At 40.3% G+C, this 27223-nt stretch overlaps 1 protein-coding gene across 1 annotated transcript in view; it reads right to left on the reverse strand.

Annotated features, from left to right (window-relative positions):
* The window catches only part of gfra3 (GDNF family receptor alpha 3), a 67885-nt gene that overhangs the window by 2124 nt on the left and 38538 nt on the right, over nt 1-27223 (reverse strand). Inside the window, exons 3-7 of the mRNA XM_041797985.1 lie at nt 21969-22040; nt 19654-20008; nt 17713-17822; nt 13883-14017; nt 10762-10898 (exon numbers count right to left, since the gene is read on the reverse strand). Coding sequence (XP_041653919.1) covers nt 10762-10898; nt 13883-14017; nt 17713-17822; nt 19654-20008; nt 21969-22040 — 809 coding nt within the window. The remainder of the gene's footprint in view (nt 1-10761; nt 10899-13882; nt 14018-17712; nt 17823-19653; nt 20009-21968; nt 22041-27223) is intronic.

The following is a 27223-nucleotide window of genomic DNA, read 5'->3' on the forward strand; positions in this document are numbered from 1 at the left end:
GGGGATGTACAGTGCCTGGAATTTTCTTTCCGAGTTAGGGAATCCTTTTGTCTTCATGGTGTAATGGTAGCCAGGTGACTGGACCTTCCAGACACAGGTGTCTTTATACTACAGTCACTTGAGATACATTCACTGCAGTCAGGTGATCCCCATTTCACTAATTGTGGGACTACTAGCTGGAGCTCTGTTGAATTAGGTCTGTCACTTTAGAGGGGGTGAATATTTATGCACTCACTTATTTCACATTACATATTTTTGTTTAATTGTCATTACTTTGTAGAAATCAGTTTCACTTTCATGTCAAAGAGGTTTTTTTTTGTTTAAAAAAATGTCAAAACAGCAAAATTATATTGACCATGTCTGATTTATAAAATCAATAAAAGGGTAGAACATCCGAGGAGGTGAATACTCTTATAGGCACTGTTCATTGTGCTGTTTGCAGGTGAATAGGATACTCAGTATATGGGATAGATGCTGTTCTTTCTTGTGAAAGTTATTGTTTTGTTAGATTTACTACTTAGTTAAGATAGAGAACTTTCATATGGTTGCTTAAAGGCCTAGTTTAATAGGTCTTGAACATGTTACAATTGAATTAAACATGATGTAGTAAGAGTGAATTTAATTAAGTAGGATAAGTATGGTCATGAAGCAAATCAAAGTCTTTCAAAACATTTTAGAGAATTAAGTCCCAGTGTTCTTAATGCAATTTCTGTCTTGCAATGAGTTATAAAAGCAATGAATCAAAGGAAAGGTCATGAAACTTTAAATAACAGACAGTGAGAAAGAAAAAACCTCTGGATGATGGGAAAAAGTTTGAATTTGAAAGTTTCTCTCTCTGCTGGCCAGGATTTTTTTGCATGGCACTTCTTAAAATCTATTTCACCGAGATGCACAAAATGATTGTCACATCACTTTACAATAAATTAAAAAAATTCAAGAGTAATGAGTTTCTGCACCCTGAAGGAGAAAGAGACGGTTGTTTAAAGCTTCTACAACTGTCAGACAGGATGATGAAAAGTACAAAATAAGAGTTAAAAATGGTAAATATCCAGGCAAGAGCTGCTATCAGAGGCAGTATTTCACTCAAATGATGGAGCGGTGTATTATTATCAGGAGAAGAACAATCTGCAAACTATAAGCCAGCAGCAGCTCCAGGCTCCTCCAGATGTTTGTGCAGATCATTGAGGATAAACAGCTGGGTGTCTTCAAGACTCAAGTCCAATAAAAACTACACTCAGTCATTCTCATCAACAGCTTTAAAGTTTTAAATAAAGACTTCTCCTGATCTCAAATGAACTCAAGGCTCAAACTCTACAATTTCTGTTATTTAACAACAAGAAGTGTTTAAATTAATATGATATAGAATCAGTATTAATTAGACAGTATTTACATATTGAGTGATTTATGTGTCTTACACTTATTGTTCACTTTGTTAGGTATACCTTTTCAACTGCTAATTAACACAAAAATCTAATCAGCCAATTAACTCATTGAGTGCCATTGATGTATATATACGTCAAAGTGTTTTTTCGGCAGCTGGCACAAGGGGGCACTTTCACTCTCAATTTTGGGGCTTCTGGGGTACGTAGTCGGAACACTACAGTTGGAAGTGACGGTAGATCAAACATCAGCGGTGGACACCCTGGGGTCAAAGAGCAGAGGAGGTAATCTAAGCTAAAAGCTCTAACTTAGACGCTGGAAGAAACTTTAAGTTAAGTGGCAGCAACCATCGCATGTAGGCATGCAGACATGAGTTGCATCCCAAATCTTTTTAGTTGCATCTCTCACTTGAGTCTTTTCCTTGCACCTGAGTCCCTCCCACTGGAGACACATGGACAGACACGAGGAAACCAAGCATAGGAAAACGGACCAAAGACATATGTTGTAAGACATGAGATTTCCTTTACTCTGCAGTGTCATATGAAGTGACACCCGTTTGTGATGACAAGCCTACTGACAGCTGATCATCAGTCAGCTGTCAGTATGCTCGAACAGCTGTTTGTATCTGCAGTGGGTTTATGATTACAAACATATGAACATGAGGAGCAAACTGAGGTCAATTTATTAAAAAAAAAAATATATATATATATATTTATATTTATATCAACACCATATTTTATCCATCTATTTTCTATACTGCCTATCTTATTTGGGGTCGCGGGGGCCGGAGCCTGTCCCAGCTGGGATGTACCCTGGACTTGTCAACAGTCATTGCAGGGCTGAAATACAGAGACAGACAACCAGGCATGCTCACACTCACACCTACGGCCAATTTACCAAATGAGCATGTCTTTGACAGTGGGAGGAAGCCAGAATACCTGGAAAGAGCCCACACATGCATGGGAAGAAACATGCACACATGCCCTGACTGGAAAGAGAACCAGGAACCTTTTTGCTGTGAGGCAATTTTTATTGATTATTTGATTTGTATGCTATTTAATGATCATGTGATTGTAAAAAGTACTTTATAAACACAGGCCCTTTTTTGTGTTGGATCTGAAATGGTCCTCATGACTCACAGTCACCTCCTTAATGAGACACTGCAACACAAATTTCTGATATTTTTTGCCCAATCAGGTTTATTTTTTTGCAAACTGGTACAGTTTGGACCTCAAACAGTACAAAATGTGATAAATCAATGATATATATAGCAAAACAAGTAAAAGTTTAATGGACTTTTTGGCACAAATTTTCTTTTTAGGCACACATTTGCAACAGAATTAAAAGGGATCAACAACCCCCTCTTGGGGCTAGTAGTCTCACAACTAGTGAAATAGGGATCACCTGAGTGCAGTGCATGTGTCTCAAGGGATTGTAGTACAAAGAGGCCTGTGTCTGGAAGGTCTAGTCACTGGTTAATCAGTATTCCTGGCTACCATTATACCACGAAGACAAAAGAATGCCCCAAGCAAATCAGAGAAAAGATTATTCAAACGAATAAGTCAGGAGATGGATAAAAAAAATCCAGTGAACATCACCCAGAGTTCAGTGAAATCAAAAGGAGTATGAGTAACTCTTCCGGGTTTAGGCCATCCCCACAAACCAAGCAAGAAGAAGACTAATAAGAGCCAGGCCACCATGACACCTGTGTCTACTCTTACAAACTTCAGCAGCTGAGATGGAAGAGACTCTGCATTCAACAGCTGTTATCTGGGTTCTTTACCAGTCAAAGTTTTGTAGGAGAGTGGCAGAGAGAAAACCATTGTGAAAGAAAACTCATTAAATCTGTACTAGAGTTCGCCAAAAGGCATGTGGGAGACTCTATAGCCAAATGGAATAAAGTTCTTTGGTCAGATGAGACCAAAATGGTGCTTTTTGGACACCAAACACTGTACATCACCACAAACACACTATACCCCCTGTGAAGTACAGTGGTGGCAGCATCATGCTGTGGGGGTGCTCCTTAGCAGCTGACTGGAAGACCTTTGAAGGTAGAGGGTAAAATGAGTGCTGCAAAATACAGGAAATCCTGGACAATCTTATTCAGTCTGCAGGAGAACTCTGGCCAGGGAGAAGTTTTATTTCCCAGCAAGACAATGACCTGAAACATACAGCGTTTATGCCAGATGATGGAGATGATATTTATGATGGTCTCCCCTTTCCTCAATCCTCGGAACAGTTCAAGAACTTTGAGACAGTCCTAAAACTAATTCTGGTTTGATTGAGGACAGATCATCGAAGAGACCTGAGATGCATCCATGCATCTCAGTCTGCTAAAGTTCAAACTCAGTGCCAGAAACGACATGATGGGTTAACTACATGACTTTGAACATGCTGTGGTTGTTGGTTCTAGATCTCAGTATTTTAAAAAATGAACACTGGCTGGGATTTTCACACAAAATTGTCTCAAAGGTTTACAGAAAATGCTCCAAACAAAACAAAAAATCCAGTGGGTGACAGTTTTCTGAGCCAAAATATCTTGTTGATGGCTAAGGTCAGAGGAGAATGACCACACTGGTTTGAGCGGTTTGAAAGGCATCAATAGCTCCAATGAGTTCTCTTTACAACAAAGGTAGACAGAAGAGCATCTCTGAATGCACACCACATTGAACCTTGAAGCAGATGGGCTACAGCAGCAGAAGTCCACAGTAGGGGCCACTCCTGCTGCTAAGAACAGAGGCTACAATTCTCACAGGTACACCAAATTGGACAAAATAAGGCTAAAAACATTGCCTACCAGACCCCTGACAGCCTCAAGTCTTTTCTCATTAAAGGAGATATTGCATATTGTATGTCCTCTGGCTTAACTGATGAGTTAAGTTTTCAGCTTTGTCAAAAAAGTCTGCATCGAGAAATTATAAAATGAACAGGGTTGGTGGTGAAAATCTCGTCTCACTCCAGTTTTTGTTGAATTCCTCGAGGAGACGTAACATTTCAAACAAAGAGCGGTAATCTGTGTTTCTAAGTGTGACACTTTTTTCTTTCCTCTGCCTGAGCCGATCCTCAGCTTTTTGAAGTGAAACCTTTCAAATTCTGGAAAAATCACTTTAGAGAAACAAGCCAAAGCTCCTCGGAGAGACGAGACAAGAGGCTGAGTGACGGACAGAGGGAGCAGGTACAGATGGAGGGGAGAGAGCTGGGACAATGAAGAATGAATGAAGAGAGAGCAGAAAGAAAACACTGGGTGATGAAGAAGAAGAAAGGGAAGGATGAAGGAACTGAGGAGAGGACAGTAGGAAGAAAAGAAGGAAGGAAGGAGGGGATTTGGGGAAGGAAGAGGAAGAGGGGGGAGACATATGGGCATGAATAAATTCATACTAATGAAGCCTGACTGATGCACCGCTTCCAACCAACACCTCATCTAATCCGCTCGCCGGGAGAGAGACAGAGAGAGTGAGTGGAGGAGGGCAACCGAGAGAGAGCTGGAATCCCCTCTTGTCTGGCGGCCCAGATTATCTCTGGCAGTGAGGCATGCTGGGAGCCGGGGAGCCACAGCCACGACAGATTGTGGTGTGGCCAAGGTTACAGCAGCCAGGACCAGGATTGGATTGGACCATATTTAACGGTCAGCATTAGACAAGGACAGCCAGGAGTTGAACATATGTGTGTCTGTTAGTGTCTGCACATTAGTGAGCTGGCAGACAAACTCATGATCTGACAGGACGGAAATCCAGTGCTGCCGGGCCAGAATCGTCCGTGTGCCACAGACGGTGTGAGGCCTGAAGGGCTTGGAGAGACACGGTGACCGGACAGAGTCAGGATGGGCCAAACATTTGTCCGAGTGTAGTTAAGTCTGGCCTGAATCCCAACACAGCCACCTGTCGGTACCAAAGTTTGAACCGAGCAGCAACCTCAGATGTTAAAAATTAAGCTGCTTTTATTAACATGTTTGCAGCCTGGTTCAAAATACTCAGTTTGGTCAGAGCAGCTCATTTCTGTGTTGGTAAAAACAACACATCGGTTTTAGTATTATTTTGGCCAAAACAATGCATAGATTCAAATAATGATTGGTGCTATGTTGACTGGCAGGTGAGCCTGTTTAAGTGGTTTTAAGGCTTCACTTGTAGGTGTCGGTGGCAAATTCAATATGGTGACTGTTATTGTGTGGCTTCAAACATCTCTTCAGAGGCCAACTAGTGACATCACTGAGTCTACGTCCATGTTTTATACAGTCATTACTTTGCTCAATTCTTAATATCTTTAGTGGGGATTAAAGTTGGGCTTTAAACTTCCTGAAGAAGAAATGAGATGCCAAATTTATTCTTGTTCCAGGATGTAAACATGCTGTAAAAATGGGCTCTTTAATATGGCTATTAATGACATTGCCTTTGTTTTCTATGCGGACACTTGGGATTGTCTATTGCAGTGGTTCTTAATATTGAGGCAGGGCCCCCTTGGGGGTCGCGAGACACTGAGAGGGGGTCTCCAGATAACTTAAAAAAAATGATGAATATTTTTTAAATTAAACTGTTGCCACTTTACAGGAATTTTCCAAAGTTCAACTTGTTTTCATCACTTTTTTTCCATCAAAATTTTTGCCATTTTAAACACATTTTTGCCACTTAAAACCAATTTTTGTCCATTTCAAACCCTTTCCACCACTTTTTTTCTGCATGTTTTTGCCACTTCTAAACCAATTCTTGCCATTTTCCACCTATTGTTGCCTCTGTTGACTCATTATTACCTCCGCCAAGGAGGTTATGTGATCAGGTGGGTTTTTTTTGTTTGTTCATTTGTTTGTTAGTTTGTTAGCAACAACTCAAAAAGTCGTGGATGGATTTTCATGAAATTTTCAGGAAATGTCAGAATTGGCATAAGGAAGAACTTATTAGATTATGGGCCTGATGCGGATCACCGTCTGGATCCAGGAATGTTTTTAAAGGATTCTTTACTATTGGGAGATAGGGCTAATGGCGGAGGTCTGCGCTGTTACCACTTTACACCAGGAGATGGAGGACATGAGTAACTTATTCAAAGTTTTAGAGTTTATAGAGTTTGAAAGACACATGCCCGGTCGAGGAGACGAATTGGAGTGTAACAGAGAGAAACACAGCGAAATGTAGTGAGAATACTCACAATGCTGGGGGGAATAGAGGAATATTCACCCTCTGTCATGACTTTCAGTCGTCTGACAAGACCACGGGTGCTTCCACCATGACAGTCCACACGTAGCAAAGCCAATGCTTTGCCTCACCGTGTCTCCACCCCGCCGGGGAGGGAGTAATCAGCAAATTAGAGTTTGGGAGTGATCCGGATCACCATCTGGATCCAGGAATGTTTTTAAAGGATTCTTTACTATTGGGAGGTAGGGCTGATGGCGGAGGTCTGTGCTCTCTGAGTGCTTTTAACCACTTTTTACATCTATTTTTCTGATTTTCACCACATTTCACTATTTGTTATGTCCATTTTTGTCAGTTTAACCCATTTCTGCCTATTTTTCAGTTAACCCTTTTTTGCCACTTTATATCAATTTTTTCATCCCATTTCATTTCCACCCATTCTGGCCTCATTAAAGCAATTTCAGCCCCTTTTTGCCACTTTAACCATTTTTTGGGCCATATTTTGATTATTTTCTGCCACTTCTAACCCATTTCTTCAACTTTTAAAATGCAATTTTACCACCTTGTCCAGGTTATTCAGGTTTAAAATAACGTACAATTATTGCAGCTTAAATCTACGATGGACCATGATTTTGCTGACCTCTATTGCCCCCCAGTTTGGCTGGGCCCCAGAAAGCTCTCCCATTCATCCCCTGTTATGGACAGTCTTGTCTTCATTATGCATGGCTGTGTTTAACCATCTTCAGGTACAATGAGGGTCCCTGGTCTCTGGCACCTTTGTTTTGGGGGTTATTGGCTTAAAAGGGCGAACCTCAGGTCTATGGCATGCCATTTTTAAACACCAGAGGTTGCTGCTTGCATTTTTCCAAGATTTGGCTCATTGTGGTGATGCAATCCATCTGCTGGGTGCTTGGTCCTAACAATGCCGTCCCCACCCATTTGTGGGTGAAGATATTCCATCAAAATGAGTGGCATTAAATGGGAAAGACAGGTTCTTAAAAAGCTGAAATGTAAAAAGCATAGAGTTTGACAGTTACTAAAAGCCCAGATCCAATGGCCAGCAAGGTAAACATTAAAATGATTACTTTTCTGAACAGGGATCTTCATGACATTATGAAATAAACATAGTTATAGTTGCACCCCAAGTAGACCGTTCCCCCACCCTGTCAGCACTTATGAACCATATGCTGTCTTCTACAGATTTGCAATTAAGGGTTGCTAGAAGTATTAGCCTACGGCTCTCTGCCCATACAATCTATAACAGTCTGCACGCAGCCAATCTCTGGTCTCACAGGGATGCCAGGAGGCCTGCCATGGCTGCCCTTCACTGTCAGGTCCATTTGCCCTGGTGTCAGCAACACTTGCAGAGAAACCTGACCATGTGGAGGAATGTTATGTTCAGCGATGAGTCCAGATTCTGCCTATGGCTGATTGCTGCACCAACAGAATAACACCTTTTGGTGGAGGCAGTGTGTTGGTGTGGGGTGGCATCTCCCTCACTGGAAAAAACGAGGCTTGTCATCACTGGAGGCAATCTCAATTCAGAGAGATATTGATATGAGATTCTGCAACCAGCAGCAATCCCATATCTCCACAGTCTGGGACTGAACTCTATCCTCCAAGATGACAATGCTCACCTCCACAGAGCAGGGCTTATCAGAGACTACCTCCAGAATTTGGGAGTGGAAAGGATGGAATAGCCTGCCAGCAGTCCTGACCTCAACCCCATCAAACACTTGTAGACATCAGCCTGGGCATGCTGTCCTGTCAGAGTGACCAACACAACCCCACTGACTCACTTACAAATACTGGTTGAAGAATGGGATGCCATCCCACAGCACTGTGTGACCAGGCTGTTGACCAGCATGAGGAGGAGATGCCAGGCTGTTGTGGCTGTGTATGGTTCTTCCACACACTACAGAGGCTCCTGTTTGTTAAATGAATAAACTGTTAAATTGCCAGCGTGTCTCGTTTCTTCAGACTTCAATCATACAATCCATCAAACAACAAACAAGAGTCAACAGCTGAATAAGCTGGCAATGGTGGAGGAGATTTGGCAAATTTTGAATGGGCACAACCAACACAAGCACATCAAAAGCACATTGTTAGAAAGAAGTACATCTCCGCTCTCACATGCATGCTTATTCAGAGCACCATTCCTTTCCATCTCTTTCGTGAATAAGTGTCTTAAATTCAGTTAGAAATAGGAGAAACCAGACCACTGTCTGTAACATGAGTTGGGGAGGAATATTTCGAGTGTCAAGCTGACTTTATTCCTAATGTATTTTGACAACTGATCAAAGCCCGGTCAGTCAATTTTGTTCCAGTCTGGGTCAGCTTTTGTTGCCAGGCAGGAGAAAATCCTTCTGTTTGTAGTGCTCAATAGTTGTAACTGTTTGCCTTCTGGATGACTGGAATCAGCACACTGAGGATTGAGGTGTAGGAGACACAATAATCATAGCAAAGTGGCTAAAAATGATGGCAAAAAGAAACTGATGTATTTTCTTTGAAAGAGGACTGGATTCTATTATTGACTTTGCAGGTGAAGATACACATGTATACGAGGCTAGCAAATCCCCCCAGTTAATGATGAAATCATGTTGTTTTTCTTTTTTAATTTATCCAAATCACTGACTGTTTCCTGGAGAGCTGTCTCTTTATTTTCTCCTTGGTTCTCAAAAGGAAATTATTTCAGTTTGTCAAGGTAAACAGTTTTTGTGTTGATAAAAAAAGTTGTGATATGTGGAATGACATAAGAGATTTCTTCACTGCTGTGAGAACTAAAGACCTCAGTTTTTGTTCAGATAGGTTGACAGGTTACAAAACACAAAAGTGTTAGTGAGCATGGGTCTCATTTATAAACCTTTGGTACACAAAAAAAAAAAAAAAAAAAAAAAAAAACAGGTGTGTAACTGGCGTATGCCACAGGCTTTAAACAGTAGTTTATTTCTACTTTAAAAGTAGACTAATTAGTGTACGCTTTATGTGACTTCTGGTGCTTCTGCAGACAGCCTCAACTGGACACTTTAGGAACTGTAGTTTTTCGCACTTCCACATTGGCTTCATTTCACAACATCAGAGGCTGTTGCTTCATGAAAACACAAGTATAACAACAGCACAACCTGTGTTTAATTCTTTTCCCCTTTTTTTATCTTTTCTATTCTTGAGTTGCAGTCTTTGGCTGAATTAAGTTGACTGTTTGTGTTGGACTAAATTTTAGTAGCATAGAAATAAACAAACAGTGTAATGCAGGCTATGCATGGCAAGGAAGTATACCCACTTATTTTTTAGTCTTCTTAAAGTATGCCCACTTCTAAATAAAGAGTATGCACATAAACATTACTATTGTGATCCAGGGGCAGAAAGACTACAAACTGGTGCTACCAATACAACACCAAAACCCAGACAAATCACAAGTAGCTTCACTAGTAGCTGTCTACACCAGAGTTGTGAAAACTTGCATGTTGTTTCTAAAGAATAAACTGTATCTCCATCAGTTGATAGCTGATATTCTCTGAGGTCTTCTCACACTTATGCCTCATTATAGGTCTACAGAACTAATACTGTATCTTAGAGATCTCTCCATTATGTGGACTCCTGCAGTTCTTAAACAGCTCCTGGTGGATCTCTGAAACTCTGACAAATCTTTTGAAGACTTGCCAAAGTGCTATGATAACTCCGGCGCCCCCCAGCTGCTCCTCTAATCTCTTTATCAAATGCTGATTCACTATTGTGTTCGACTAATGCTGATGGGAGCCTGGAACTTCTCCTGAAGACACAGTCAGTGAGAACTGCTCTGATCAAAATAAGTTTTTACAGAAGTCTGAATTTTACTCAAATACATTCAAGTGTTTTAAAGACAACCTTCCCTCCTAACAGGTTAAGTTTTAAAATAGTGCAATTAACTGTTATGTACACATTTGAAATTTATTTTAAGATCCTTCTATGTATTTGTGGACCTATTCACACCTTTGTAAATACTTTTGCAACTATAATAACTCCATATGTCCCTATTGTGGTGGCACAATTCCAAAGAAAGAGAGTGAATTTGAAGTTTTGAGCTTTTAAAAAACCAAACGGGAAAACAACATAGATGATAAAACAGACAAAACGCCCCAGCAATGGAGACAAAAACAACAATAAATAAAGAACAGCGTGCGTGTGACAGTGACAAGATGAGCTCAAAGCGAAGATAATAGAAAAGGGCTGCAGATCAAAGTCTGAAAGGTAATTGAAAGTGTGAATGCTGCAGTGTACTCACGATGTTGTTGTGTTCAGGAAGGTGGTTGTTGCTCAGCAGCTCGTCCTCCTGAACCAGCGGGGAGGGTCTGGGAGCCGGAGGGGGGGTGATGTCTGCAGGCAGGGAGCTGGGGCTTCCCATCCAACTTATAGAGTTGCCTGCAAGGAAACACAGCCCCATCACTGCCTATGTGTGGGGGTGTGTGTGTGTGTGTGTGTGTGTGTGTTAGTGCCGCGGCGCTGCATCTCTGTGGGCGTGAACCTACATATCTAGATGGCAGCTTTATTGTTTGAGCTGTCGGCAGGTTGATAAATCACCGTGCTTTATGGGAAGTGCATTGACGCATCGATTGTGGCTTTAGTGTTTGGACATACAGGCTCAGTGTGTATCGACAGGCTTATTGACAGCTGCTGTGATTGATTGACAGCAGCAGGGTTCTCCCCTCCAGCTCCTGTGCTCACACCTCTGGAGCCCCGCAGAAACCCGACGCCGCAGACGGGGCTGCTGGGGCTCTCTGTGTGCTGAGGCTGAGGCATGAAGTTGACACATAAAGAGGCAGAGATCTGTTCATGCTGGGAACGCCGCCGCAGGAGATCCGCCACCCAGACGGATTCAGCAGACATCAGGATGAAGATGTTTTTTTCATTTATTCCCTTTTGAAATGTTCTTCTGATGCTCTGGTCCTACATCCAACATTTAGAGCTGCGTTTCAAAAATCAACATTGAGATAATAAAGGAAAATTTTATGGATATAATAGTTTGGTTTGGTCTTTCAGATATGATTATCTTTCATTTGAATGTCTCCAAATCGTAAAATCTTTAGTGATTAAGAGTAAAATTTCAATAGTTTGAATTTTTTAAATACCCCTTGTAATCCCCAGTATTTCATTGATTGTAATGATGACTCCATAAGACAGCTGTGTAGGATCCATTGGAAAAAATCAGAGGGAAACATCTACACAATATCTTAACATAAAAATGAGCATTGTCATCATACTGATGCAATTTAAACAGTATTTGTTGCACTGTAAAAACTCAATTAGTAAACCTTACTTTGAAAAAATAATGCAAACACATTGCCTTTAGAAAACTAAGTAAAATAACTTTCTGGCCTTAATAATGTAAACTAGCTTTTACATATACATATACTGTGTTTACAAAAGCTTTTTTTAGTATTGTGCTCTTGAGTTTAAGATACTTAAGTAATACTCAATGGAAAACGAAAAAGACTTCTCTAACTGAGCGCGTTACTTCATCCATGGTGCACCAGTGTTTAATGCCCAAAGGAATTCTGGGAAATCTCTGCTGATTAACACTGCATGTCCATAGCTGGCTGTTTTGGTGCTGGCAGCCATCAGGACCTCAATACTCCGCCAGTGCTTGTTGTTGCTATTTTACAAAACATGAATCCCGCTCCCGTCTGTAGTATCTGTGAGGTTGTTCCAGAATATCTTTAAGTGTTTCATATTTTCATACTTCAAGAAAATATCCCACAGACTACACTCTGCATTACAACCCTGTCCTGACACAGGCAGCAGCTGCAGACCCGAAAAGTACCCTCAAAAAAAGACAAAGAAAAACGATCCAGATCGGTTTCTCTTCCTCTGTTGTCAGAAGTCCCATCCCTTCTTGATTTTGATTGGCAAGTGAGGGAGAAGTGACATTGACGAGCGCAGCGCTGTTCCAAAATTGGACTGTTTTTAATACGAGTGCTTTAGGTATGGCAACAAACAGCTGATGCTAAGGGCACTTTCTCCACCCAGGGCACTGAGCCCTCTTTGACTACAGTGGTCTTAAATTTAAAATAAGCTTTAATTCTAGTAAAAAATGAATTAATATTCTAGTATAAAAGGTAATATTCCCAGAATAAAGGTTTAAAATTCAAGACAGTTGAATTTAGATGTTTAAAATTGTAGTAGAAGAGTTCAAATTTCTTGTAGAAAGGTTAAAATTTAAGTATAAAAGTTTTTATTATAGTATGATAGTTAAAAATTCCAGAATAAATGTTTCAAATTACGCTAGAAAAGTATAAAATCCAAGTATAACAGTTAAAACTTTCAGTATAAAAGCTGAGGATTCTAAGGCAAAGTTTAGATTTTGAGTTTTAAGGTTTAAAATTATAGTATAAGTTCAGGTAGAAAAGTTCAGAATTCTAGTATAAAAGTTTCACTTTCCACTATAAGTTAAAAATTCTTGTATAGAAGGTTAAATTTCCAGCATAAAAGTTTTGTATTCTTGTAAAAAAAAGTTTAAATATGCAGTAAGAAATTTCAAATTCTAGTAAAAAAGTTACAAATTTTTTGGTATAAAAGTTTAAAAATTCTTGTAAAAGTTTGAAATTCCAGTATAAAATCTTTGAAAATCCAGTTTTATTTTAAAAGATGAGGGTAGAATGGAGCCTGAGATTGACAGACTGGTGCACAGTGGTCTTGTAGGTGTTGGGGTGAAAAGAGAGCTGAGGCAGGAGGCACAGCTTTTGTTTTACCAGTGGATCTTTGTTCCTAAGGTCATGAATTTTGTGTAATGACCAGAGAGTGGCAGGTTCAGCCTTATACTGTAGATATGGTGTGGAGCTCGGAAATCTGGGGTGAGCTTGGAGTAGAGCTGCATCAGAAGACCGAAGCTGAGTCTCATAAGCGCAGTCTCATCATTTCTTAGCCATACCCTGAATGTGTGCATTCGTCTGCCACATTGGCCCACTATATTACCGTCCATTCCAACATTGGACGGATCCTTCATTGGACGAAGAAAGAAGGACGTATGTTGCTTGTATTTTGAGGGAAGTGCTGAAATAGGACAGCCTTCACCACACCGCTGTGATGTTATCTGTCTTCAAACAAGCACTTAGAAGGATGCTACCCTTAAATAGGACATACCAACGATCAAAGGGTAAGAAACTGTTTTGATAAAATAAGAAAAGAGGGTCATCAGAGTTTTGCCTCTATGGGTTTTTGTAGAATCATACATCAAACATAAATGTACAATAATAAAAACCCAGTATTGACTCAACATGCTGCTGTCAAATGTGTTCATTTCATTCCAAGACTCCAGGTACAGTAAATATATTCCTCACACAGCACTGCAGAGTTGAAACAGATTATTCCCTGGTAATGAAGTTGGTGTATGTGTGGGTCAGACTTACGCAGGCAGATGTTGTGTGTGAACATGCGCTGCAGTCTCAGACAGTCCTGCCACTGGTTCCCACTGCCTTCACAGTTACACCACAGCGACACGTCTGCAGAGCTGTTACTGATGTAGTTTGGAGTCATGATGGTTCCTGAAAGGGAGATAAAAAGGAGGAAGTTTAAGTCAATGGACCTGCATGTTGTACTTTAATGTTCATTAATCTTAATCAGAGGAATTCAGATGTGTAAACACAATCAGCAGAAACAAATTTAGACCACGAACAAAAAAGCTGGAACCCTCTGCTGGCTGCCGCACTGTGTTTCACTTTGAAATCAGCTAAATTGCATTATGGCAGGAACAAAAAGAGAAAAGAGAAGCTGAAACAAAGCCTGTATAAAAAGGCATGTAGTACTCTGTGGAGTTCCTAAAGGAGCTGAAGGACATTTTCAATCCCGGACTTTTTCTGCTTTATGCTGTCCAAGCACTTTTCAAAGCCAGGAAACACAAATTTTGATATAAAGTTAAAGCCTGGATGAAGCTGAAACTGCAAACACCAAACATGAGTGTAGCTTATTCCCAAAACATTGCCCTCTAATGCATTGACGATACAGTTACACATGGTGAAGATCAATACGAGGGGAGTATGTTGGACATAGTTAAAGTGAAAATGAGAAGTCAGCTAGCCTAAGTTAGTAAAAGCATAAGGGCTGTGTCCAATTAATGACTCTTAAAAATCAGGTGTAATCTACCCTCTTAGTGCAATAAATGTGTATATTGAACAAAACGCTCTACAAAAACACTTCTGGATTGTGCTTTTCAAAGTAAAAGCCCGCTTTAGCATTTCTTTGGATGAACTCTCTTTATTTGTACATAATGCTTTTATCTTGAAAAGCTCCTGGAACAGTTCCATTGTACACTGAATGAAGTCACTTGAAGGGAGATTTATTGAGGTAAAACTTAAGAGGAATGACAGAGCTTTGACAGCAGGGAGACAAAGAAAACTGCAAGCGGCAAAACCTGCTGCCAGTCTGAAAGGGTCAGTGACTGCATCGGAACAGCCAAATAATGTCACACTACCAATGCGGACCACAACATGGCGACCTCCTGGTGAGTTTATAAGCTCAAGTTTACTCAAAATGCAGATATCTAGAGTTTTTTGTTCAATATGAAAGAAGAAGCAAATATCTATCCACCTAGGTGAATTTGTCTGATCATGTCGGGTTCCTTTAAAGTTCAAATAATCTATGCCCCCCCATGTTAGAAAGGAGTTTGAGCAGGTTGCATCTTTATAAATCTTTCAGCCTCCTGAAAGTTTGCATCCATCACTGTCAGAGGGAGTCGAAAGTCACTAAATACTTCTCTATCCACATCTCTTGTCAGCTGTCATCCATCCTCACTTCCCACCTCCACTTCTGCTCCATCTGATTACCTTATAACACTTTACGCCTCTGCACCTACTTCTCCATATCCAACCTCCATCCTCTCACTCACTGAAGTAAACAAAGGATGAAGAGTTTTAGCTCTGATATTTGTTTCCACTGGTTAATGATAGTTATTTTTTGTTGCAGCATTGTATCAAAAGGAAAAGCCTGCTGTAAATTAATCAGCTTTTATATGAGTGGAAAATTCTTAAAAGTTAGTTTCCAACAGGAAAAAGGAAGATAAGCATCCCTCAGATCAGCGCAATAACTCAGTTCTGACAGAAATAGGTGTGCATGGCTCAGAAAGCTGTCATATACATTGAGGGGGCAGATTTCAGATCCATCAGGGTAACAACCCATAGACTTTGTTTGGAAAGGACAGAACCTTTCCATGAAAGGTAGAGGGTGCTTGGATGCCAATCCGAGCATTGAGCTGAAAACCACATAACATGAGCTTGACAGACAGCTGCTGTCATTGTTCACTATTAGTGGAGCCAGTTGGTGAATAAAACTCTTGCTGAAGCCACCAAGAAAAGCTCTCAGTGAGGTTCTTTGCTCTTTTTTGAATATGTTGTCCAGTTTGGATAGAACTGCCACTGTAGCTGCTACCACTAATATCTTCAATGGCAGTCATTGTCTCCAGGCTTGCAGTTGCTTCAACTTAACCATGCACTACTGTTTATGGTGATGTCCAGTGTTTGGTGTCCACCAAAAATAGAATGTTGTCTGATGATCAAAAGCACCATTTTTGCTTCCTTTTGGCAAACTTTAGTCGAGATTTAATAGGAGTTTTAGTGAACAGTGGCGTTCTCTTTGCCAGTCTCCCACAAAGCTTTGACTGGTGAAGAAACCGGGCAACAGTTGCTGAATTCAGAATCTCTGCCATCTCAGCTGCTGAAGCTTGTTTCTCCTTCATAGGCGTCTTGGCCTTTCTCACTAGTCTCCTTCTTGCATGGTCACTCAGTTTGTGAGGATGGCCAGATCTGGGCAGATTTACAGTCCTTTGATTTCTTGATGCTGGATTTAACTGTACTCCAGGGGATGTTCAGTGCCTTGTAATTTTTTCTGTATCCATCCCCTGACTTGTACTTTTCTCTGAGTTGCCTAGAGTATTCCTTTGTCTTCATGGTGTAATGGTAGCCAGGGATGCTGATTAACCAGTGAAGCACCTTTCCAGACACGGGTGTCTTTATACCACAGTTACTTGAGACACATTCCCTGCACTCAGGTGATCCCTATTTCACTAATTGTGAGACTAGCACCAGTTGGCTGAACTCTGTTGAATTAGGTGATGATGCAGGCAGATTTACACATGTGCCACGTACCTCCCATTTCTTGAGAACTGACTCAAGTAAACTTTCTCTGAGTTACTTGGAGTGTTATTTTGTCTTCATGGTGTAATGGTAGCCAAAAATACTGATTAACCAGTGCTACAGCTTAAGTTGCTCCTGGCTCCTTCTTTTCAAATGATGCCTATTAGTCTGGCCATTCTTTGCCTTGAAACAAGCATTTCAGCATGAAGTATGGAAGATGGGCCCACCTGATGACAAACATGGAATCTAGCCTTTGCAGGGTTAGGTGTGCCCTACCTTTTGCCCAAAGGCAGCTGATATTCGCCCCTGCAACCCGCAATAACTAATGGAAGAATGGATGAATTTATGGTCGAAGGCATTCCTTCAGATACAGGACAAAGGAGAACCAGTAGCAACCTCTGATTTTGAGAAATGTAGCCTAGTTTCTTAAGATACACCGGGTTCAAAAATGAAAAAAAAAAAGACATTAGAGTTACTGTTGATTATATTTTAAAAAATAGAGGCACAGAGCTCTAATTTTCTGGGGTAGGGGAACAAATTTGCATAATTGGACTTAACTTGCTTCAGCTCCTGCTCCTTCTCTGTTTCTAGATTGATTGAAAGTTAGTTTAAAACTGCATTGCAAATACATTGAATGCCATCATTTTGCTTCAAAACACTTTTTCAGAACACAGAGAGTGACATCACTGAGACTTTGTCCATGACTATAAAGTATAACACGTTTGTTGTTTTCCTGGACTGTTAGGACTGTTATTCAGGACAATCCAAAGAGCATGTGAACACTGGTTAGATGCTGCTTTTCTTCTATCCAGAATTTTCCCTTCTGAATCCTTATTCTTTGTGCTTTCTCACTAGCTTTTGAATCATTTTTAGGTAAAGGTAAAAGAACACTGACCTATTAAACTTTGCATTATTTCCACCTTATTAAAACCACTGCTAAATTGTGATTGATGTGATTCAAACGCCTGAGGTTTTTCTGTTAACAAAAATCCTACAGAGTATAGACGAAGTAGATTGTGTGCCAGAACATCTGGTTCTAGGTAAAATACAACTGTCTGTTTTCTGATTCAACTACTCATATTCCCTCCCCATTTCGCCTCCCCCCTTCGTACCAATGAGTCCAGCGTAGGCTCGGAGGCACAGGCCGGCAGAGTCTTTCAGGCAGCCGCTGGCTGTCAGAGGAGAAGGCTGGCAGTTGTTGAGGAAATCAGCCAATCTGGACCTGGCAACAACACAAACAACAACTCAACATCAAACACAAGAAATCTGGATGTGTATGTTGGGGTTTTTGATACTAATGTCTCTGAAAGATGTACTGACACATTTATGTCTTGTACATGCACACTTTTTGTCCTTCTTTCTAATCACTGCTCTTTTATTTCTTCAGTTCCTTCCCTTTACAAAAGAGGGTACACCAGAATGTATTTACATGAGCTTCAATTCTATTCAAAATATTCAAACACAAATTAAATCTTTTAAAATATTGAAGAGTCCATGTGACTGTTATTTCAATTGAAATTTACATCTACACTCTGATTTTTACCTGTACCTGGTTATAAAATCATATCATGGCCAGCTGGTGGTTGTAGCACATCTGAAAACTGTTTGCTAAATAACATAAGAGGAAGAAATCAGTGACATAAATGATGTGCTCAGAACATAACTACAGAAACAACTTAATTTACTGAACATTGTTACATCAATAAAATCATTCTATTTAACTCAGTAAGGTCAACAGAAATAGACTCCTTCTTGTGGTAAAACAAAGCAAAGCAATGCTAAATCTGTGAGTCTGTTAAAGACAATTTGATTCTGTGTTAGCATCAAGCTCTCATGCACATCCCGATACATTTTACCACTTTAATTGGTGGCGGGGCTGTGTGGTGTCTGTCCGTCTGTGTTGATTTGCACGCCACACTGTTGCTTCATTTTTCCTTGATATCTCTCAGAGAACTTCTTAGGTGTACTGGCTCAAAAATGGTGCCTTGAAAAAAACATAAATGTGCTCAGATTTTCTATGAAAATTTAAACTCTGTGGCACAGCCTAAGCTTTTGTCATTAATGGCATTTTTTCCTCCTTACATTACTTTTACTTTTACACATTAAGTAGTTTTGAAACCAGTACTTTTACATTTTTACTTCAGTAAAAAGCTTGAGTTGGTACTTCAACTTCGAAGTCTTCTTAAACCCTAGTATCTATACTTCTACCTGAATAATGAATGTGAATACTTTTGACACCTCTGCAGTTGAAATCCCCAGTCGGAGCCAACAGGTGGATGCTGGGATGGAGGTGGGTTGAAACAAGAGCACAGTGCTGATCCAGGGCAGAGCAGAGGAAGAGACCAGAAATCTTGCAGCTTAAGTAGAACAGTAATTTAGGAGGATGTGAGCCATGGGATTTGATTAAGATGCATGCCAGGTGTGAATCACTGCGCTTGAGATTATCGACAGAAATAACTCGCCATCTTCGTTTCATATTTTTTATCAAGGAAACCAGTTTCTTTTAAATTCTTCCCTATCTTCTATGTGTTGAACTACTTATGCCAATATCTTCACCATGTCCATCCATCCATTTTCTTTTGCTTATCCAACTCCTCCTGGAGGATTCAAAGGTGTTCCAGGGCCAGATGAGATATGTAGTCCCTCAAGCGAGTTCTGAGTCTACCCGGGGTATCCTTCCAGTTGGATGTGCCTGGAAGACCTCCACAGGGAGGCAACCAGGAGGCATCCTAATCAGATGCCAGAACCACCTCAACTGGCTCCTATCGACAAGGAACAGCGGCTCTACTTCAAGATCCTTCCAGATGTCCGAGCTCCTCAGTCTCTCTCTAAGGCTCAGCCCAGCCACCCTCCTGAGGAATCTAATTTCTTGAACCTGCAATCTTGTTCTTTTGGTCATTAATCTTCACCATGTATACCATCTATATCAGTTGCAATTTATAAATACCAATATAACTGATGATCCTGGTCTGTTTTATACACTACTTCTGCAACCACTTGTATATGAATAGAATGGCATTAAATTAAACTTGATTTAATTCCTTAAGTCTTACCTGCAGAGGTCATCTCTGCGGCAGAAGCTCTGCTGATGGAGGCAGTTAGGTTGCAGACCATCCATCTCCTGGTAGGAGCAGGAGGGTACAATGGTTTTCCTCCTCCTCTCACCACACAGGGTGTTTGTACAGGGGCAGAACAGGACGCCCAGGCTGTACTCTTCAGGCACCCGTTCCAGGAAACGCCGTAGAGCCCGGTGGCACTTGTGCTGGTTACATCGGTTGGTCCCAGGCATCCTTTTGGTGCATGCCAGAACATACTCTGATCGCAGGGAACCGCACTTCTCGTATAACCCACAGTCCTGTGCTGCCTTCAGGCACTGATTCTCACCATCCAACTGCATGAAGGATGAGGCTGAAAGAGTGGAGAAGAAGTCAGATTAGACGGCTTTGTGTGGGGAAAGTTATGAGCAGGAACATGTAAATGCCAAGCTTTATGCAATCATGGCTCAAAAGATTAATCTCACAGAGGACTGACAAATGTATGGAGAATAACAACAGTGATTTACTCTGCTGAGCCACCATGTGCTGCCAAAACAGTTTATTTCTGTTAAACTATGAATGTCATCTCGATAAGTGAGATGGAAAACAAGACATACCTCAAGTTAATTATAGGTTTATGTGACGGCTGGTGTTTGTTTTGCAAAATGAATACTTTGGAACATAGTCAAATATTTCTTTGAGGGTTTTCTTGTTGTTTACAGTGAGATAATTAGGCTATATAACAACCAGTCATTCAAAAAACTGTGGACCAGAGGAGAGTCTGAGTTTATGGCATCATAATTATTATCCGAAAGAAAGACAACAGTGTCGTCTGCATACAGAAGATAATACAGTAATTAACAGATGGCAAACATCATTGATGAAACCTTTTGTGCTTGGATAAGCAAACATGTAACAATGTACAAGATGAATCTGAGCTAGACCCTTGTAAGTGTGAATTTGCTCAACAAGATCGTGGTGGATTTTGCAATTTTGGAGTCCTAGGCGAACACAGGCATGGGGCCCTCCACATCCATTCTTCTCTCTTTTAAGTTCTTGTTTATCAAAGAAAGTCCTGCTTGTGACTTGATGTAGAACCAACCAAAAAAACACTCTTTAGCAATGCTTTTGTAAAGAAACTTCCAGGCAGATTTCAAAATGTCCATTTGGAGACTAAATGGATGCCTACTCAAATGACATTAGAGCTATCCCATACTAAGTTTGCATGGTTATTTCAATAAAAAATTACAATTTACTCAAAAAAAAACAAAAAAAAGAAAATCTTTTTTAAATATTGTTTCTTTTCTTGTCATGTTTTACCAACAAACCCCCTCACAAAGTGTCCAAATTTATATATTTGATAAGATATTTGTAAGATATTATTTCTAAAATATTTGTCGCTTGTCTTGAAGCCACTAAAGATCATAGTTTGTTCAGATTGTGTGAGGCACTGACGCAGTCCCCTAGATTGCTTTGCTGTCCCGTGACTCAGCCAAAACAGGCTGCAGGATCATGTGACTGTGCTTGTTCTGTTCCTTAGTCCCAGCAGGACCTTGGAAAACCTGTCCATGCATTAATCTTCAGTCAAGTTGACTACTGTAACAGTATCCTTACCGGTCCTAAAAACTCAGTCAGACAGCTGCAGCTGATCAAAAACACCGCTGCTAGAGTCCTCACTAAGACCAAGAGAGTAGATCATATCACTCCCATTCTTCCCACTGGCTCATTGTCTCTCAGAGAAGAGACTTTAAATACTCCTGTAAATCACTGAATGGTTTAGGCCTTCTATTACAGTAGGATCCTTATATCTGGAACAAACTCCCAGGAAACATCAGGTCTGCTGCATGTCTGAGCTCTTTGAAATCAAAGTTGAAGACAAACCTGTCTCTGCTGCCCTTGACTGTGTTTTAATCTGACCAGTTGTGGTTGCTGGGCCCCACTGGAAATATAAAGACTGACTGCATTCTGGTAGCCGGCTTACAAACGGTCCATATACCTTAATTCCATGTTTCACCGTCGTCAACAACCTTTACATTCTTCTTCTCCAGTCTAAGGTTGTAAAAAGGTGCTAAGCTAAAGAGCAGACATAAAAGAGCAGTGTCCTCAGCTGGTCGAGTGTTACCATGTCTGTATCGATTCATACATATTGATTAACATGTCTAAAGCCTGTGATTCATTGAGCTGCTTCACTTTGTACGACTCGTACGATGGAGCAATAGAGCCGCCTGTCATTAAATATTTGGTGTGTGACATTGATGAACACTGACACAAACTGCCCAATCATATCAAAGACTGCATGGCTGACTCTGAGTGTGTGTCAGAGTGTGTTTTACCTGCCACTAAGGAGGCCATGCGAGTATCCATTAGAGTGTCATCATAGGGAGAAATTTCCAGTTCATCCTCCCCTGGAAAAAAAACAGAGAGACAAAAATGGGTAAGAATTCAGTGATCATTCAAAAGGAGGGCCACAGGAGGTTGGGGGAAACAATTCTAAGATGAGCATTAAGGCAAGGAAAGAGAACCGTAAAAAACAGATGTAAAATCTAATGGGGCATTCCATAAAAGCACATCAATGAAATCTAGAATGAGGACATGAAATAAGCTGATAAGATGAATAGATGAACAATCTTATGCCACTGTTTTCATATTTGAAACAGAAATTAATATTTCAGGACATCTGTGGGTAGAGCAGGTGGTCATATACAGAGGCGGCAGTCCTCGATTAGCTGGTGTCGGGGTTGATTGGTGCATGTCTTTCCTCACTCCCTCTGCCCATGTTTCCCACCTAAATTAAGGAAGAAAGCTCAAAAGGATCTTCAAAAAACAAACTAATATAAAATTTAATTTCTAAACTACCAGTTCAAGGTCATTTGTGAAATGTGCTTAAAGCCAGAAAAATGGGATGCCACGTATTTTCAAAATTAAATGGGCCAAGCATTGAACCCTGAGGGACACCATAAATGCTACTGACTCTCTTTAAAAGAAAATTCTTCACAGGCAACATTGGTAAGAAAAAAAATCTTAACTTGTGTATAATTTTTCTAGAGTTACAAAAACCACATCCTACAAACTACAACTACATACTCAAACATATGCTGTATACTGCATAGTATGCTAATGATTAATGAACCTTTTCTCTACACTCAAAAGCAATATACTAAAGCAATTAAAAAAGCATTTTTTTTACTCAGCTACAAGGTTATTTAAGTGTTATTTCACATAGGGGACCTTTTGTGTTTATGGTGCTTTTATGCCTTTTAATGGAAAGAATATGGTACGTGTGCAAATCTGCCTAAATCTTCAAAAATTGAGTAATTGTGCAGGAAGGAGACTAGTGAGAGAGGCCACCAAGATGCCTGTCACTGCTCCTGAAGGAGTTACAAGCTTCAGCAGCTGAGATGGGAGGGACTCTGCATACAACAACTGTTGCCCAGGGTTCTTCACCAGTCAAAGCTTTATGGGAAAGTGGCAAAAAGAAAGCCACTGTTGAAGAAAACTCATTAAATCTCAACTCAAGTTCTCCAAAATGCATGTGGGACACTCTATGGTCAAGTGGAAGAAAGTTTTATGATCTGATGAGACCAAAACTGTGCTTTCTAGCCATCAGACAAGACACTATGTTTGCATCATCACAATCACACCATCCCTGCTTTGGAGCATGGTGGTGGCAGCATCATGCTGTGGGGATGCTTCTCTAGAGCCAGCCCTTGAGGGCCTGTGAAGGTAGAGGATAAAAAAATGCAGCAAATTTAGGAAAAAGAAAACACAGCTGGTGAATAATTATGCAGTCCATTACTTTAGCGTACTTATTTTTATGTAATTGACATTGGTTTGTAGATATCTGTTTTCACTTTGACATTAAAGAGGGGTTTTTGTATTTCTTTTTTTTTTGTCAGAAAAGCCAAATTATGTTGACCATGATTGATTTTAAAATATTAAAAGGATTAAACATCCAAGGCGGTTTATTTTTTATAGGCACTGTAAATGATCGTTATTTTCAACTCAAGGTGCCCTTACCAGGGGTTCTTTTTTTTGCCTGTTTTTTTTTTTTTTTTTTTTGCTTGCTCTTGTTTTGTTTTTGTTTTTTTGCTTAATAAATGTGACAAGTTGTAAAATTAAAATACATTTAATAGAAAACAAACAATAATCCCTGCGACTTTGGGCATTTAGCCAAGGTGCCTTTGCAAAACTGTGTTAAGAGGATAATTGTTCCAAAAGGGCCCTTTAATTAAAATCCCCTCATCACCAAAAACGCAACCAAGCAAGTGCAATCGTAACTTCTACTTTAAAAAAAATTTACCTCATTAGCGTCAAATGACACATTCAGCACATTCACCTGATAGACATCTTATTAGATGACATCAAAACAAAAAAACAAACAAAAAAGGTGTAAATTGCTTGTAATTAGTAAAAAATATCTGCAAATGGGGCTGCAAATTTAAAGTAATGAGCTTTAAATTAGAAACCAGCCAGACTGTTGATTAGCACAACAGAGTAGCCAAAATAAGAATGCAACAATAAGAATACAAATGCAGAGTTGCATTAATAGTAATGTCATGTAACTGCAGACAGCTTTTGTCCACTTGTTAAAGCCATCAGCAGAGTCTTGATTGACGAGTGGACGAACCGCTTGTTCCTTCAAATTATTTCAACACACTCCAAAGAACAAACTCAATCAGGAATGTAATGGCATGTAAAGTGTTTATGTATGTAAATCCTATTCTGGGCTATATATTTATGGTAATGATACGCGAGAGCAGCCGAGCAGCATTGGGAACTGAAGAGTGTGTAATTACACTAATGCTCGGCTGACTAATAGGCCACAGGGGAGGAGGAGTCCGCTGGCTAGTGTTAGCTCGCTTACTGATGCACACATCACACCAGCACGGCTGATACGCTCCTGTTACTCTGAGTGTGAGGTGTGTGTGTGATAGGGTGCTTTTGAGTGGGCACAACTTTTCAATGAGTGTTGTTCAAAATGATGGCACAGTTTCTGGCAGAATTAGAAGCATGTTAAGCCTTTCAGTGTGCAGATGGTTGTGGAAATTAACATGAACACCCCATTTAAACAATGCATTACAAAGATATATATCCTTTTGTGGCTTCAGAAACCAAGTAGTAATCCTCAGTGCTTTGTGTAGACACACCTCAGTGCCGACTGAACACGGTTCAACATTCAATAGCTTAGACTGCAGAGAGGTGGTCTGCCAATGCTTTCAACTGACCTATGGCTAAGTCCCGCCCTCAAACGCGATGAGCCAATCACAGTGTGTATACCACTCCAATACACTCGGACATCGGCTGCCTGGACGTCCATTGAAATGAATGGGAGAAAGTCCGTTTTCGTCTGGTTTTATGAGGTTTTTTTGAGATTTTTAAGTTTAAAAATGGTCAAACGGTGTTCATGGGGTACAAGCGACTCCAACACAAGGTATCCTGAGAGGCTGGGCAACGGAGTGTATTTTTTACCCTTTCCTAAGCCACATCTAAACCAAGAGAAGTTTCTTCTTTGGATAAAAGTTTTGCGGTAGACCACAACATCGACTCAACGTGGATCACTTTTCCACTGGGACCTGTAAATTTTGGCTTGTAACTGAAGCTTTTTATTGACCTTCTCAACAATAAAATGATTACTAGATCCCTCCAATGCGTAGTTGAGACCCTTTTGGTGACTTTTAGATGATATGTGATCTTTCTGTCTCCAGAAATCATCAATGGCCTTCTGTGAAATGTCTCCTACTGTGACAACTGCAATAGCGCCCGTCACTGAATGTTCATTGTTTGTCTGAGTGAGTGGAGGGGGCGTGGCTTAGCCATAGGTCAATTGGGCTGGAGTGGCATTAGATAAAGGCCGCCCCCTCAGCTGACATGAATTCCATGACAAAGAACACTTTATTATTTATGTCCATCCAGCCTTATTCATAGTTATGTGAATTGTTTTTAGCAATCCAAATCAGTACCACTGGTACCACTTTGATGTTTCATGTCTTTACAACAACAAAAATAGAAAAAAGAAACCATCTCTTAATCTCTCATTTATGCTGAATTTAAAATTACACTTTTGTAGACTGGCATCAAAATAGAACCTGAAAAATTTTCCCCTCCTCTCCAAGCTAATCACGTTTATGTGGACAGACGTCAGCTCTGTCAGCATGAGAACTTAGCTGTTCGCGGAGCAAAGGTGTAGGGGTCTCATTTATAAAATGGTGCATAGAATCCAGACTAAAAGTGTACCTGCGCCAAAACCTCAGAAATGGCGTGAGCCCAAAATTATTTTGATTTATAAAACTGTGCCCACGCACATCTTCGCATCCACGCAATTATCTCTTTGTAAATCCTGGTCCACCTGGAAAAATGTGCATGTAAATTTGTCTCCTGTTCCGTCCTTTACATGCCTACATTTAACCTTAAATGGTCAATGCAAAGCTCCTTATGAATGAAAATGTATATAATTTAGCCGGCAGATGGAAGGTTTTTGCAGATGAACCATGCAACCGGAAGGAAGTTGAAGAAAATAAACTTTCTAACACTCTTGGCATGAGTGTAAATTTATTAAAAATAAAAAACTGAAATAACACATTGATTTAAGTAAGTAGACCCTTAACAGAAACATTTAAAATTTAGCTTAGGTCCCTCCCCTTCTACACCTTAATTGTAGTCCGAATTAAATTGATTGGAATTGGTTAGATATGACTCGGAAAGGCACAGACCTCTCTATAGAAGGCCTCACAGTTTACAACGCATATCAGAGTAAAAACCAAGTCATGAGGTCAAAGGAACTGCCTCAGAGAGGCTTCAATCTAGCCACTCTGCCATAAAACCAAGATCAGTGGAGGGCTGCAGTGATGGTTGTCCTCCTGGAACTTTGTCCCATTTCCACACAGGATTTCTGGAGCTCAGTCTAGAGTGACCATCGGGTTCTTGGCCACCACTCTAACTAAGGCCCTTTATCCCTGATCGCTCAGCAACCAGCTCTTGGAAGATTCCTGGTTGTCTCAAACTTCTTCCATTTGAGAATTATGAAGGCTACTGTGCTCCTGGGAATCATCAGTGCAGTAGACATTTTTTGTAGTCTTCCCCAGATCTGTGCCTTGCAACAATCTTGTCTCTGAGCTCTGCAGGCAGTTCCTTTGACCTCATGGTTTAGTTTGTGCTCATGTCCAATCACATTTAATTTACCACCGGTGGACTCCAGCCAAGGTGTACAAACATCTCAGCAAAGATCCAGTATTTTTGCAAAAGATCTGAATTCTTAAATCAGTTTGTTATTTCAGTTTTTTTATTTTCTAATAAATTTGCAAAATGTCTAAAATTCAGATTTCCCTTTGTCATTAAGGAGTACGAAATGTAGATTAATGAGAATAATGGCATCATTTTTTGACTCTAGCATCAGGCTGCAACATGACAAAACTGAAAATAAGGGAAGGGGGTTTGAATTCTTCCTGAATGCACTGAATAAGCTTTGGGTTTTTTTTTTTAACACCACCAGCACAGCTTCATGTTTGGTTCTGCTCAAGGTTGCTAAATGTTGCCTAGTGTAATGCTCATTTAGGATTAACGTTAGGTCTATCTTTATAAAAACAGAACA

Source organism: Cheilinus undulatus, linkage group 10 (assembly GCF_018320785.1).
Source record: "Cheilinus undulatus linkage group 10, ASM1832078v1, whole genome shotgun sequence".
Lineage (NCBI taxonomy): Eukaryota > Metazoa > Chordata > Actinopteri > Labriformes > Labridae > Cheilinus > Cheilinus undulatus.